The 15,894-nt window shown below is 38.3% G+C and overlaps 3 protein-coding genes across 3 annotated transcripts; 2 read left to right on the top strand and 1 right to left on the bottom strand.

Moving 5' to 3' along the window:
- Window positions 1–3,664: 3,664 nt before the first annotated feature.
- LOC144660791 (transcription factor 15-like) lies at window positions 3,665–5,156 on the bottom strand. Its single transcript, XM_078521515.1, has 2 exons — window positions 4,666–5,156; window positions 3,665–4,009 (listed from the first exon to the last, which is right to left on the bottom strand). Exons 1-2 carry the CDS (start codon window positions 5,015–5,017, stop codon window positions 3,987–3,989), a joined length of 375 nt encoding a protein of 124 aa, XP_078377641.1. The 5' UTR covers window positions 5,018–5,156; the 3' UTR covers window positions 3,665–3,986.
- Window positions 5,157–9,314: 4,158 nt separating this feature from the next.
- LOC144660276 (transcription factor Atoh7-b-like) lies at window positions 9,315–11,021 on the top strand. Its single transcript, XM_078520884.1, has one exon. The coding sequence runs from the start codon at window positions 9,990–9,992 to the stop codon at window positions 10,341–10,343; it is 354 nt and encodes a 117-aa protein (XP_078377010.1). The 5' UTR covers window positions 9,315–9,989; the 3' UTR covers window positions 10,344–11,021.
- A 186-nt stretch (window positions 11,022–11,207) lies between these two features.
- LOC144660915 (pancreas transcription factor 1 subunit alpha-like) lies at window positions 11,208–13,612 on the top strand. Its single transcript, XM_078521639.1, has 2 exons — window positions 11,208–11,523; window positions 12,889–13,612. Exon 2 carries the CDS (start codon window positions 12,899–12,901, stop codon window positions 13,325–13,327), a length of 429 nt encoding a protein of 142 aa, XP_078377765.1. The 5' UTR covers window positions 11,208–11,523; window positions 12,889–12,898; the 3' UTR covers window positions 13,328–13,612.
- The last annotated feature ends 2,282 nt before the right edge of the window (window positions 13,613–15,894 follow it).

Here is a 15,894-nt window from a genome sequence, read left to right as displayed (position 1 = left end):
GGGTCTGAGCCTCAAGTACAGATAAAGACTGAGTTCTAACGTAAGTAGAGCATTATCTTTAGTAAAGCATCGTAAACTACGAGGTCATCAAAACGTTTATATGAATGGTCATAATACGCTGCAACCCTTGATTAATTTCAGTATTAACATTTTTCATTTTGTTATTTTTGTGCTTATTTGGATTCTGGTTTTGTTTCCACGTTATTTTTGACTTGATGGGCTGACTGTTTAGACGAGCGATGACAAATAGCTTTCTTTTCATCTTTTTTACCTGCAGGCAGTAGCCAAAGAATTTGTATCATTTGTAAATAACAAGGGCCACCGAAGGATACATTGCCTTTGAACTCGCACACTTGGGCCTGTAAGCCAAGTAGTTGTAGGCCCTGATGGAGAACCAAGACAAGGACAAACTAAAGATGTTCTTTGGATAAAAGGATTATTTGTTTGCAATTTTCTTGAAGCACAATCACAATTTTCCTTGTGCGTAATACACACAAATGCACTAATTACTACGGAAATTTATTTAATTATGATGGATGCGAAAAGAACAAGATAAACCGCAAAAAGCGCGTGGACAAACTTAAATTTCTCGTCTTCAAATTTAGGAAAGTATTTCTCAGTTGTGCCGCACTATTCCGGCTATTTTATCACGTCCCCTCCCACAAAGTGTTTAAATCAGCTATATTTTTACGAATAAAGCCCCCTACTGTAAATGTCTTAATCAAGGATAGAGTGGTGCATATAAATATTTACAAATTCAAGCGTGGCATTGTTATGGACACTTGACTTGTCAAAGAGCTCTTGTATTAAAATGTATTGTTTTCTGAACAAGTCTATGGGTGTATATCATGTAGCTTTTAATAGAACACTCAATATTACTTTGACGTTTCCATTTGTTTATGAATACCAAATCCAGTCAATCATTTAGAAAGAAAAAACTAGAAGGATTTTGACACAATTGCAAATACTTCCATATAAACATTAATTAATATTACGAAAATTGAATAAGGCTCTTAACACATTAACGTGCATTAAAGTTGTACGGTAAAAGATAGAAAATTATAATAATTATCCACTACGGCAAAATTAAACTGAAAGTGGATTTAAAAACCACAATTCTTAAGCATTTGGCAGTGTTAAGCCGGCATTTACTGTTTTGTTTGTTGTGGTTTGTAACCGAAAGGTCTCTCAGCTAGACTTAAACAATTATCACAACTGGACATTCTTTAACAATTCGCTTTCATCGAGCCGCCAGAAAAATTAACATTCGAAAATTGATCTTTTCCGCTCACTGATTTCAAACTCGGGGAAAAAGGGCAGTTTGATACTCAGACGAGCTTGAGACAAGCCTTCTGTGTAAAAACTATGATTCCAATGCATATTGCTTCCAGGGCCGTTTCTTCTTAGAATATTTACAAAACATAACGTCTTAAACTCCAAACCTCAATTCTACCTTAAAGCTACGTCACAGACAATGCAGGTTGAAAAAATTGGCAATTTTTTTCTAGTTTGTCCTTCGTAATCCGTCTTAATCCTCGTCAGTCTAAACCATCCTTGTTTATTTTCCTTGTTAATTTTCCTTGGATTTCCTTCACTTAGCCAAACACTGCAATTTTATTCCGATTTCTCCAACCCAATGTCGTTTTCCCTCAGGCTTGTTGGAGGTTCGAGAAATCAGGCCACCACAGTAGTTTTAAGAATTTTGTGTTCAATCAATCAATCAATCAATCAACTTTATTAAAAGAGGGTAACGGCAAACAGTAAAAACTACTGACAAACAAGCGGCCCTCGGATTACAAATTACAACTACATAATATATACAATTTAAAATTTGAATTAAAATACAGAAATTTCTAAAAATAGGGATTAAGAATTAAAAAACTGTAAAATGATGAATGTCCTTAAGGCTAGATGCGTAAAAATCAATTAGGCCATTTTTAAAACAATGTAGACTCTCACTTTTCTTTAAGAAATTGGGAAGAGTGTTCCAAAGTCTAGTTGCTCTCACGCTAAATGATCGCCCTCCTTCGGTTTTTCGTTTGAAACGGGGGCAGGCCAAGTTGACAGAGCCATCAAGACAGTATCTCTTCCTCTGGTTGTCCGTTTTCTTCATATCGCCCCCTTTCTAAATGTATTGTGAGAAAAGTTAGATCACGGCTGATCAGTAATAGTATTGGGGTTTCAATCGATCATGTCAATTGTTAAAATGAGTTTTGCCGGGAATCATAAAGACGGGGGCGTATGCCCTGGAATGAAACAAAATATCTACGTCATGTGAAAAATTCAAAGCAAAACTACAAACCCACGAGCTATCTACCTCCAAAACATTAAAACACCCGATATTTAAGTCCTAGTTGGTTACATTTAGCATTTTTTGATTTACTCAAACCGGAATAACCCAGGACCGGCAATTGCATTATACGCATCGCTAGAAATCGCGGACATTGGTCGGCGTTTGTGCATCTTCTTCCCTCGCGAAACTTGGTTGCCGCTGATTCGGCCTGACTGGGCTCATTCATCTCGTGGTCACATCAGCCTACACAGAGTATGGGCCCTGGTCATTTCCTGTTGGAGGTCTTCCGTGGCTGCGGGGCGGCGATCGTGCTCACGCGGAGGGATGTGCTGCCGCCGGGTACAGTCATTTTGTGGTTTTCTACGGAAGAGTCAGGAGGGAGTATATTGGGGTGACATGTAGTTTCTTTTAATTTTTCGAGCCGTCCCCGTTTAAACTCGGTCGCCCTCCTCTCCCTTATAATTGTCTCACTGTTCGAAACGATGATGAAATCGAAGTCTGCATTCAATCTTTACATGGTTCTTACATCAATCTATTGTGTTCCGCTTTCACATTTTTACATTTGTTAATTGTGAAAATTTAATAAAATTTATTCTCCATACATTTTTTTGTTTCTTGCGTTCCTTCTCGGTCAATGTACCGCAGGACATACTATTCCGGACTCGGAGGTCCGCGATTTCTAGAGATGGGTATTCGGAAGTCTTCGGAAATGTCCGGAATCTCGAAGGTCTTCAAACTACTCCGATACAATTGGTATTTTGTATATTTCTTTGTAGGTGGCCTAGACACTACAAAAATAATCCTTCCTGTTCCAACCATTTTTTCCTTTCTCGCGATTCTACTGAGAAAAAAGGCAAACGTGATAAGTTTTAGGAGGCACTAGGCAATTCGGTTGTCATGATCAGTTAAAACAGTTTCAGCTATTAGTAAACACATTCAATATCTCAGCTGATTCGTTAAAGCTATCGGTTAAAGCCTTTCAGATCGGCCCTCTTGTAGGTTTGGTTGCAATTTCTGGTCCACTTCGGAGTACATATCATCAAAGTTCAGTTTGACTGTGAGTTTTTTCTAGTCCTCTGAAGGAATTTTCCCTGAGAATTTTCCTCTATAAGTGTGAAAGTGTCGGTCTTTCATGACGTTCTTCGCCTGTCGCGTACTTCACGACTGTTTGGACTTAACTCGATGACTTCTTTTACTGTGGTTCAGTTACTCAACGAATCTGTCAGGATAACTCTTCAGCGCGGAGTGAATCATTTGACATAACACTCGATATTGAATTGGTGGTAAGGGAGGGGAGGGAGTGGAGGAAGAGATAAAGACATATGCACGTAATATTAATGCTTGAGGACACCCAAGTTTCTAAAAGTACACTTTATTTACAAATTATTGCCCAACATGTCTGGAAACAATATTACTGCCTTTTCTCACACGGCAGTCTATTTCGGGTCTTATTTTGCTTTGCCGGATACCACAGAAGTACAAACATTCCGCCTTGATTAAAGAAATCCGCCAAAATAACTGGAATGTCGTGGAAGTTGATACTAAAATAACAAATTTGAAAGGTGTAGATAAAGTGATAAATACAATTGTTAGTGATCTCTGATTTGATTGGATATCACGCCAGGGTTTAAAGACTTTCTTGACAAGCTTTCAGTTCAATGTCCATCCGTGAGAAAACGTAGTATTCATGTGTTTAAAATACGACCGGAACAAAATCTGAAAAAGAAATATAACGAAAAATTAGTATGAAAACGTGGGTTTGGCTTCACTAAACGTTAAGTTTGATTAAGAGATAACATCAGGACCAGTGCCGCTGTAGTTTAACTATGTAAGCGGAATGCATTACACAAAGAGAACGACTAGAACATGTATGCGAAAAACTTGCCCGTCCATTAAGATTATAAGATGATGTTGACAGATGGACATCTTTACCAGCTCAATATGCCTGTCGCATTGTCCCGCTTAGAGTGTAGCCCTCTGGAGCGAAAAGATCATTTAGTGATGACAATCAAATACTGCCGAGCAAAGACAGCAAATGACATTGTTTTCAAATAATATTGCAAAATAGGATCAGAGGGAGATTCAGTCCATGCTTAAGTGTATAAGTGCAGCCCAAAAATTGCTCTTAGAAAGGCATTTGGCAGAAACCCGGTTTTTTGCGAAATGAAAAAGTTTTAAAATAAGGGCAAAGAGTTCCCTCAGTGACTCAGTTAGAACTCAGTGAAAACTTGGCACGTAAAATCTTCATAAAGAAATGGATCAGCCCAGAATATCCGGCGGAGCTTTACGTAAATACTAGGGTCAAATTATCCCTACTGGCAATACAAAAGGCGACGGTAATCTATCCCGTTAGAGGTCAATTGTACACTTACCGTCCAATTCAAAGAGTTTTTCAATATCTATACCCAGTATGGTATCAAAATCCAGCAAGTGCTCGCCTTCAAACTCATCCTGGCTTTGTGTGTTGTGTAACATTTGAGTTAGCTCATCGATGTACTCGGCTGCGAGCCATATCACTTCCGTTTTTGTGGGCTTTTTATCGCGTGGCGAGAGGGGTAGCAAACTTTTTAAAACTTCAATTTCCTCGTTTAAAACTTGCACCCTCTTTCTCTCTCGGGCGTTGGCCAGCCTGCGCTGCTTACTAACTCCGGTCAAACGAGGTCCACGCCGTTTTCTCTTCTTCTTGTCCTCGGCGAAAATCGAAGCTTCAAATTCTTCAGCCATGCCTGTAAGTGAACACTGCTTGATTTTGACTTGGCCGGGGTCTATAATAAAACTGATCCATCCCGTAATATTTTCCGCTTGATACCTTGCACTTTGTGAGTGGAGTGGAACGGGGAGATAAAACAACACTTATCGCCAATCTCACAGACATAAACCGCCGAAGTGTTTATATAAAAAAACAATACCACCAAAAGACGATTGAATTTCTTGAAGCTTTTCCTTCGATAGCACTTTTATCATTTTATTAATGTCCTTTTTGCTAGTAAAAAATCTTTGCGATCGTGAAGGTATGTCTAATGTACAAAGTTAATCACTTTAGCTTCGTCCCAAATGACTTTGTGAATATAAAAGAGTTTCCCTATCATTGCTATAATTACAATCGGGCATTTCTTAACACCCTATTACAGTTAAATGATAAATACAAATGTTTACAATCTTTAAGACGCACTTGTCTACACGGACAATCCAGTTACATAAAAAGATAAACGCGATAATACAGTTTGATATATTTATACCTAAATAGCCCATATTAAGACTGAAAACATGCCTTAAATGTATCAGAAAAACACAAAGCACCATAACTGCCTTTTGTTATTTCTTGTAACCCAGTTTTGCAACACCTTAAAACCCTTGCGATTGCAAGAGGCGTCGACACAGTGGCGACAATTGAGTGAATATTGAGCTAATCAACAGTCCCTAAAACAACATCATTTAGACTGGACATCCATCTGCCGCAAAAACAAATACTAAGGAGTCACTCCGCAAATACTAAGGTGTCGTAAATTTCGAGACTATTGATTCTTCTTTTGAAAAAAGTAATACAAGTAGCCAGACAATTTGAAATATTGTAACCCAAACTACTGCTTTTATTTGCATGATATTATAAAGGATGTTTTGGAGAGCTAGTACAGATAATAATCTTTGTTTGAGTTCCGTCAGTTCATGCCGTGCGCGGTATTATGGGAGAACTGATCTTTCAGACACAGTTGCAATCGGTGCATGCAAGCAAAGTCGTCACGCGTAACAAATCGTTTTAACTTTGAGAACTGCATGACTGGTGATGTCTTTTTATAGAGGTAAAACAGTGACCGAGTAAAAGCGGTTAACCTAATGATGTGAAAAGTTCACATTCCGCATTATCTCGAAATCTTTATTTGTTTGTAGTTGTTTTGCTTGGAAGGCGGTAGATATCCTGCAATTGAGATACGGTCTAACCTCTGCTAATGGACACCTTCCGCCTTCAAGTCGACGCCCACTCGTGAACCCGGCCATTTTATCTTTTAGTGCACACGTCTCGTAAACGGACACCTCTTTTCTAATCGGATACTCGCTCATTGTTCCGACCATTATTTAAAGAAATAACTAAGGTAGATTTAATGATGAAAGTTAGTTTTGTCTAACCAAATATTGCACCAATAAAAAAGAAATTTAGCTGTTTTTACTTCATGACCTCCATGGTGAGTCAAAGGCCACTGACGTTCTCTATCCATTTTACGGTGTTTGAAGCATGCCGAGTTGTGCCATCTATAGCCTACGTTCTTCATTGTTCACAAAATGCAAGACAAATCATCTAATTTGGAAGAAACGGCATGTTCAGGTGGGTCATCGCATCAACAAAGACGGTGATTTTACTTCCTCATCTTCTTTCCAATCCAGCTTGCGTTGCTGGTGTTGGATTTTTGGATTTAATCCGACCGAACTTTGTTTTGACTTTGTTGATGCGAAGACCAACCCGAACAGCCATTTCTTCCAAAGTAGATGTTTTGTCTTGTATTTGATGAAAGGTATAAGAGAGAAAGGCCAGATTAATGAGGATCCACCGAATAGCGTACCTCTTGCTTCGAGTAATGCCCAGTCTCATAATCTAGTCGATAGGAAGCAAGAAAAGAAAAGAGAAACAAACCACCCTTCCTCACTCCATTTTCAATATTTAATTTCTTTGTGATGTCTCCTCCATGCAGCAATGCCACTAGACCTTTTCCTTGAATGTACTCATGATGATCAGTTTACCCTTCACTAGAGCACCGAAGTATTCCATCAGTTTCCATAAGATGTCCCTATCCAAAGTTTCAAATCCTTTTTCAAAGTAGACAAAATTCATGTATAGAGAGAGCTATTTCCACTGCTCGATGATGACGATACGTAAGGAATAGTAGCGATATTAGTAATCGGCTAAGATCACTGCCTGGCTCATTCCCTGTGGTTATTCAAGGCAACCAGAACTTTGCCTAATTGCCATTGTTTTTGTCTATACAAGCTCTTCTCTGTCTGAACCCTGCTTCAGTGTTGGCCTGGCAGAAGGTTGTTCACCGGATTTTTCTCTCCCTGGTGTCGATAATAACATGATCTTCTAGTACCTCCTTCACTCACAGCGTAGATGCCCTTTCTTGGCAACTTTACGATATAGCCCTAGGCCTCCCTCCAGATAGATAGATAGATAGAAACTTTATTAATTATAACGTGTCAAAACCTTATAGCCTGGGAGAACTCCCATACTAATAAAAATAATAAATTAATTAACTTTATTTAGACACGGTTGTTTATAAACTCAGAAGCTTGTGTGGCCGTGTATTCGCGATCGAATTGGAATTTACAAGTGTTGGTTTTTGTGGAGGGAGGAAAACCGGAGAACCCGGAGAAAAACCCTCGGAGCAATGACGAGAACCAACAACAAACTCAACCCACATATGACGCCGGGCCCGGGAATCGAACCCGGGCGACATTGGTGAGCGGCGAGCGCTTTCACCACTGCACCATCCCTGGGACACAAAAACATGTAAAATGTCTTCTTTGATGCCAGATCGTGTTGACAATTCCACTTTTAAATGCTCCTGCTAGAATATTGTCTGCTCCTGTGACTTCAGGCTACTGTTTAATACTGGCGGTATTGCTTCCCTTATTCATATTATTGGACGAACCGTCAAAATAGTTCGAAAAAAAAATTTTTCTTTTTTCGTCACATTAATCGCTGGTCTGAGAAGATTCTTTTTTTGGTCCCTTCCGGGGGTTTCCCTTCTTTTTTTTCCCTTTTCCTCCAAACGGCACCAATTACCCGGCAGCCTCTATTTTGGGTCCAAGCTAGCTTAATTGCATCAATATCAAAGTATAAGGCAACGAAAAACTACGCAATTCAGCACACTAGACTCGGCACAATTCAAGCTGCATTGTCAGTTCCTGTTAAACGGTATTATCCGGGTTCAACAGTGCATTCATTCTCATGTGTAATCAAATGAAGGATATTACAGTGTCGAAGGATCGATCACGTCATAAGAGTCAAGTAGATAGTTCCATGATTGACCACCTATGAGATATAATAATAAAGTGTCCTCATTGATAAAGATTCAAATATGACGTAATATGAAATATTTTCATATTAGTAATATGAAAATGACAAATAATACAGTAGACTGCTCACAGCCTCTTCATTTGTCAACTCATAGAAAGAACGCGAAAGAAATAAAGAGCTCGGAGCGCGAGGGGGCGTGAGTCTCGCGCGTTCAACAATCGTGGGGAAGAAAAATACCAGAAAATAGAGAGCGGTAAACAGTCTAAAATTCGAACTAAAATTGGAAACGTATCCCGTTTATTTGATCGTTCATTATTCTTGGAAAGCTTCAGAAATGGTTAAGTTCGTCAAAATCATTTGGAGATCCTTGATGATGTTAGGTGTAAGGAATAATGTGAACTTTTCGTTCAACTATAAACAAATTGAAAAGATGATTCATCGAAGTAAAAAGAACAATTCATAATTTAGGCTGGGAAATACAGAATTTGATGTTCCTTTGGAAAAGACAATGACTATTGTTCCTGCCATTCAAACATAAAATTCCCATCTTTTCGTCATCGTGTTATGTCGTTTACTTCGCTTGTTTATTTTTTGTGTGGTTAAGCTCCCTACTGTGGCGCAAAGTTTGTTTTCCCGTGGAGACAGTGATCATTGTCAAGTCAAATACAAATTTTTAAAAAGAATCCAAAAAATTTTAACAGACTCTTCACATCAGACAAACTATTAATGATCAGTCAATGTCGATAAGATAGTATCAAAGATTGTTATTAGTTATTTAAACAAAAGTCCGCAAAAAGACCGTTGCGGTAAGTTAGGGTAGTCAGAACACCAACAGATGTATTGAGTCCTTTGCTTGCTTAGGACATGCTTTTTACGTACGAAAAATGAAAACATGGATATAGTCAACCAATAAAAGTGTGCAATATCTTTAGTCCTAAATGACGCACGTGGCTGGCAAGCCGACAAAGAGTGACTTTGATGAATTGACAATTTTTTTTTTCTAAAAAAAAAAAACGCCCTTGAGGCATCGTATGTACAAGGTCTTATCTATACACGACCCATGTACTTGACTGCCCATCTAAGTAAAGACTCGTACTCATGATGAAATCAACTCCAATTTACCCGTTTTTGTAAAAATGGTCGAATTTAGTTGTGGCTTTAAAAAATTCTTACTTTTGATTTAATTCTCGCCGGACCACCCACTGTGAGGTGGTTCCTTTTCAAAGTACAGTTGTTTTCAAAAAGTAGGTTAATAAGATAAAACAAGCAAAATACGAATTAAGCGTAAGGACAGTAACAGACAGAATGTGTAAGTTAGAACTTTCATTGAGCGAAATCAGTGTTCTCAGATTTTGTTGGCCAGTAACTAACTAAAAGGTATATTTAACTATACAAATAGGATACGTGCGGTAAGGCTTGAATTGTTCCTTTGTTTTAACATTGAAATGTTCAAGGTAAACAATGTTGCCTGGAGGAATCCATTACAAGCTAATGATTTATAAGCGTGCGTTTATTTTAAACTCACTTATTGTTGACCAGCTGTTGGATTGACCTGCGATCCAAAGGCCTCCACGCCAGACTAGAGGGTGCAAGCTTGAGAACGACTGCAAAAAAAGAACGCAAAGAGTCAGTCAATCATCTTAAACAAAAGTGTCAGAGCCAAAAAGTTCCTGGCAAGGATACATAATGCCTCCATCAACTACAGAGCGATTCACAGAAGAAGACTCTCCGAGGACCTGCAAGCGAAAAAAGCGTCGAGGTCCACGACTTACTGGCGTAAGCAAACAACGTAAAAAAGCAAATGCCCGGGAAAGAAATCGCGTGAATATCCTTAATAACTACATTCAAATTCTACGAACTCTCATTCCTCAATCGCAGAACACCTACAAAGCCACAAAGTTTGATGTGATAGTTGGTGCCACTTCTTACATCTCGCAGCTTTCATCCATCTTAGAAGAGGAAGAAGATTTCAGGGTCTGCAAAGAGACGGATGTTGATGGCTTTGTGGAAAGTTGGGATGGAAATCAAGACACTGCTTAACAACTTTAAAACGGTTTTATAAAAAATAACGATTTAAATGCACGGTCGTGCAGTTCGCGTGTCACTCAAGGCGATTTTGCTACACTTATAACTGAAATGTAACAGATGACATTTAACTGACACTCGCTTGCAGGAAACGTTATTTTTGAGGTTTAAAATGAGTAAATGGATCGTTTCTGCAACAGACAGAATTTTTTGCTTTCAGCTTCACCGGGTTCCTGATCAGATGCTGTTTACCTAATTCTTGGAAGCATCAGTCGATATGACCTGTTATTACAAACATACGAGGCTCGCTGAATATAATAGCGCTGAAAAAAACTAACTCCATCCCACGCCCCTTGAACGAAACAATCTCAACGTTGCAGCAGCCATGAATGTAAAAAGTAAAAGTTTAATCATTGTAAAAAAATAAATCACACTTCTTGCGAGTTGAGCTCAAGAAATTTTAAAACTGCATAAAAGGGAAAGAAAGGTATGATGTTACGACCGAAAAATGGTAAACACAAGTGCAACTAGCCATGAAAAATTTATGTTAAGACCATTCAGTTCCCCTCAGGCTAGTTTAAGTCTATTTTTAATATGCATTCTGTATAAAAAAGTTATTGATGAATAAAGGTGACATTTGCTGCATTTTGCCAACAAATTCCAGTTGTGAATGCTTTGGTATGATATGGCATAAATGCTGATGGGAACCTTCTTTCCTCAGAAAAACCAAGTTGTAGCAATTGACACAGTTTCTTTTCAGGTTCAGACCCAATTAAAAATGACTCCTTCGGCTTCTTTCAAAATCACTCAAACAGAAAACTCTATTACGAGATAAGGCTTAAAGTGAGCTATAAGTGATAGTTATATTATTAATCTTTATCGTCTAATAACCTCTTCGACTGCGTCTAGAAATTTAGGATTCATTTTACGTTCGAGTAAACATGGGACCTGACGAAATTAACGGTATTCGCAAAGAACGCTAATATTGCACAAGTCTAATTTGTTTTTAAAGAGTTTTAAATTCTTTACCCCCTAGTTTAGTTTTAGGTAAGTAACCCGCTGTGAGAATCAAGTCGAGCAAAGCATACTCCAGCAGAAGTTGTTCCCAGCTTTTGAACGAACAGGGACAATATTTCATCACAAGAGCTTCAATTAGGCAACCAAGGTTTTATAGCACGTAGATTAAACAGCGAAGGTAAGATCTTTGATTTTTGTCTCGAGAAGTTACTCTTCAGTGATTTAACCTTAATTCAATCGTTAAATTGTTATTTTGATGGCACGCGCTGGATGCACTCATCATTTTGTCGCAGTACATGTGTTAGTGTTTCAGTTGGTAGAAAGCGATTTAATTCATTTCCAATACTTCGATTCGTATAAAGTTTTATTACTTCCCAGATAATTCAGCTTGTCTGAGAGTTAGTAAGCTTCACTTATGAAGTTCCTGCATAAGTAGGCATTTTAATTCAGCCGCCACTAATTTCAGATAGCGTTAGACTGGAAGTTCCGTTTAAAAAAAACTTTGCCAACAACTCGAACTGTTTGAGCTATGCCAGTTCAGACAACATATTCAATAAAAACCCGCGGTTAGTTTACAGAACAAGTAATTTCGAGTTGTGCTGCAATTAGAGGTACTATAAAAATGCACATTGGCGACCCCTTTGTTAACCAAAGCAACTTGGCCCTGATATGACCATTATTGTTCGGGAACAATTGCACGCTGAGGCAGATACTGAATAAGCCTTGAGCCCCCTGAAGATAATAACTCATATATCCCTGCCGGATAAAATAACTGATGTGCTGTGGCACCGATGCTACATTGTTATAATACAACAGTCTTTTTTAGTGTTTTTAATTGAGCCTTCTTAACTAGAAAATAGAAAAGTCCCTTGGAATGTTCCAGATAGATCGTCGGCCGATTTCAAACTACAGCAAAACCTACCAAGGGTTACGGACGATTAAATTCTAATTACTTTTTAAGAAGATGAAAGAAAAAAATCAGTTTCGATATTAAATATTTCTTTCGGTTGTCCTTGTACCCACAACAGTAATCCTATTAATTTACGGCCGATTAAACTTGTATGTAAAGTAGACGGTTAGCCAATAAAATGGTTCTGAATATTTGACACTGTTGATGTTTTAAAACCCCTTATTAAGTGTGACCATTCAAATTCGAGCTTTATCAATCAGCACTGCATTTGGTACTCACGGTCTGTTTTTTAATATCTTGAGAAATTGAAATGGATTTTAGTTTTTCAATTTTTTGAGCATGAGCGCAATTGGAGATATTACTGATTTGTTGACATTCGTCTTAAAACTAAGACAAACTAAATCTCATTTTCTTATGAAATGCCTCTGTTGGTACAAAGAGGGATTCCTAAAAACATATCACATCGATTTCATAAACAAGCAAACTCAACAAAAACATTTAATTAACGGCCACCCACATGATAAACTCAGGAACAAAAAAGACAATTTTATTTAAGGGGTGCTGTCTTCACACGTGACCTTTTTCTGACAACTGAATAACTATTTCGACAACTGAGATATTTTTATTTAACAGGTTTTGAAAAATGGTCAATTCAACAATGGGAGGTGGCATTAGAGTTATGAGTGCTTGTGTTCCTGTGTGCAAGCTAGAGACACCAGCAGTACCCTCCTCAATGGTTCAGAGAAGAAAAAAGCACCGACGGCGAGGGCCAAGGCTAACTGGAGTCAGCAAGCAAAGAAAGTCAGCAAACGCACGGGAAAGAACCCGCGTGCAAGTAATAAACAGTGCCTACGAGACTCTTCGAGAGTTAATACCGCTTTTACCGACTGAGAAACGACCATCAAAGATAGAGACGGTGCGACTGGCTGCACTTTACATTCATCATCTCACGGAACTGTTGACAAACATTGGAAAGCGGGAACCAACTATCAAAGGAAAACCCGAGCCGTTCAACGTCGTCATTAAAAAGGAAAATATTGACGATGAATACTTTTGGAACAACCCCCATTGAACTAAAATTTGGGGGCCATTGCTTCGAGTTTCACTAGCCCTGAATTGTATAACCAGTTGGGAAAATACTGGCAAATTTGTTTGCTGTGTATTTGATTTTCTTTTCATACTGGAATTGGAGTGTTTCGCTATTCTGCCGTGCAGATAATTTTTAATGATATAATCGTGGAATACGCACAATGAGACAACTGATTTTTGTAAACCCAGGTATATTTCTTCAAATTGAAGTATCTGTATAAAAGGTTTTGAAATGGCAGGCTGAAATTGTCAGTCCTGTGAATAAATATTGTGGCTAACACTCATCTCGTTGATAAAGGAATTTCTTTGTTTGATAAGTTAAAACTGTAACATGCAAATGCATGTTAGATACGAAGAAAAAGTGACTCGGTGCGCAAGTAAATTATCACGTTCAACTGCGAAATTGCATCGGAAATGAAAGTTAATAAGATACTGATATGGCCATTTAAGATTTCGCCTTAACTTTAATCCTAAAAAATAAAAGCAAAATCTTTCTCTTCCCCCTAGTTCCACTCTGCTGTATGGTCACATAACGGCACTTTTAGTTTTTCTTGCACCTCAAGCCTTCTGAGCTCGCTCTCGTTGGTCTACAACTCCTTTGGAAGAAATGTAACTGCCCGTACCAGTAAAAATATTAGCTCATTAATTCTGTCTTTGACGTACAATGCTAACCTCGCAGTTTTTATATAATTGTATTTCTCTCACTAACAACCGTATATGGACATTTCACACCTTTCTCCTTTACTGGAACTGGTTTAGCCAACCACTGTAGCTTTTGTCAAAACGTGCTTCAATTACATAATCGATACCATTAAAGGATTAGTTAGGGGATTAGAAAGGTGGTTTTAACTAATGACCAACAATGCGCTTGCAAGTCTCACATGAAACAACTACCCTCGGCCGCCTTGATCGGGTATACACAAACAGCGAAAGCAAGAAAAGTGTCAAAGACCGAAATAGTCAATAGACAAACAGTCGTTTTTGATTTGGAATGTTGATCGTTGAACCTTCCAGTACAATGATGGAATCGATTAAATTTGTTATTAACAAGTGGACATGGTCTTGAGCATCGTCTTGCATTTGTCGATGGAAAATGTTATTTCCAAACTACACAAACAACCAACAAAACCAGTCAAGGAGTAATTTGGCGACTAATACGGAACACTGAAATGCTTTCTGCATGTAAATCATATGAAGGACTGAGCCTTTGGGTCCTTTGGTCATTTTCGATATTTTCTCAAACCCAAAATAGCACTGAGGCGGAATGGATTAATTAGTATTTTCTTTTATTTCATTCCACGAGCCTCCTGACTTCGTTCTCGAAAATGACTTTTTGCTAGGATCGGCAAAATGAGCCCGCCAACCCAAGCAACTGTTCAAAAGCAACTGCAGCAACTGTCCAGAAGGCTTGAGCAAAGAAGATCATCTTTCACCCCCTCATCCACCCAAGCTTTACCAGACGCCAAGATTACAAAGCACCACACCCAGGTAGTTAAGATTTCAACACATTACTGTCGTTTCGTTTGTTTGTTTTTTCAAGTAGACGTCGGCGTAATGATTCGTTTCACTTACAATGCTAACTATATATCATTCCTGATATTTGAACTTGATATTTTGCCACCGAGGTTACTTCACTTCGCCCCGGCCTTAGGGTAAAAATTCAGTTGACTTTTATAGAACTGACAAAGGTGTCGTAAAAGGATAAGGATAAAGATAATAAAAAATATACGATTTTAATCTGCGAGGCATGAAGTTTCTTGAAGCACAGAACACAGCAACTTTCAGATTGATGCCGATCAAAGCCTGGGTATGACTCTGTTTAATTTAGGATACAGCCGTGATCTGTCGATTTTTTTCGTATACTTAAAATTTTCAGGCAAGTTAGGAAGATTTTTCAAAAAGTAACAAAACGATCCAGCAAACAAAATGTCTTTATGATTCGCGTTTTAAAGTGTTATTATTATTATATATTAATTCTTCGGATTGGTGGAATTGGTGGGCATGTGGAATATGCCTTCTCGTATCGTGTACGTAAATTATAAGCCAGGAGTTTTCCCACGGATTTGAAATTCCCCGACTATGATTATCTTTGATCAAATCATTAATAGCTCACAGGACAAGCGGCTATCATGATAAGGAGAGAGTAGTAGACTACAACCTACTTTGACCTGGAAAAATGAGGAGAAAAGAAACTCATGAGAACACTATTTGGGATAAAAAAGTTTATCTTCCTTTTCTCAGACTCTACTCAGTTCATATCATGTTTGCGTGTTTTTCCACCGCGAAGAAGTCACAGAGAGGTTTCGTTTAATACATAATTAACTGTTGCTTTTGACACGGAAATGTGCAATTACGGTCAGCAAAAGGAGTAGTTTTTACACAGGTAAAAATATCCCTTTTCCACTACAAATGAGGTTTTTACTCATACAATCGTATCCGTTTCCTCACCTTTTCCCTCAGTTGTGGAGTTACTTAAAACGGTCTGTTGAAAATGTTAGGCGGCAATCACCGCGGCCGACAAAGGCGTTTACGTTTTGATAAAAACAGTTT

This window comes from Oculina patagonica, chromosome 7, assembly GCF_052425735.1.
Source record: "Oculina patagonica isolate OP01 chromosome 7, crgOcupat, whole genome shotgun sequence".
In the NCBI taxonomy this organism is placed as follows: domain Eukaryota; kingdom Metazoa; phylum Cnidaria; class Anthozoa; order Scleractinia; family Oculinidae; genus Oculina; species Oculina patagonica.
The sequence above is the reverse complement of the archived record's forward strand: the minus strand, read 5'-3'. Positions and strand labels throughout refer to the sequence as shown.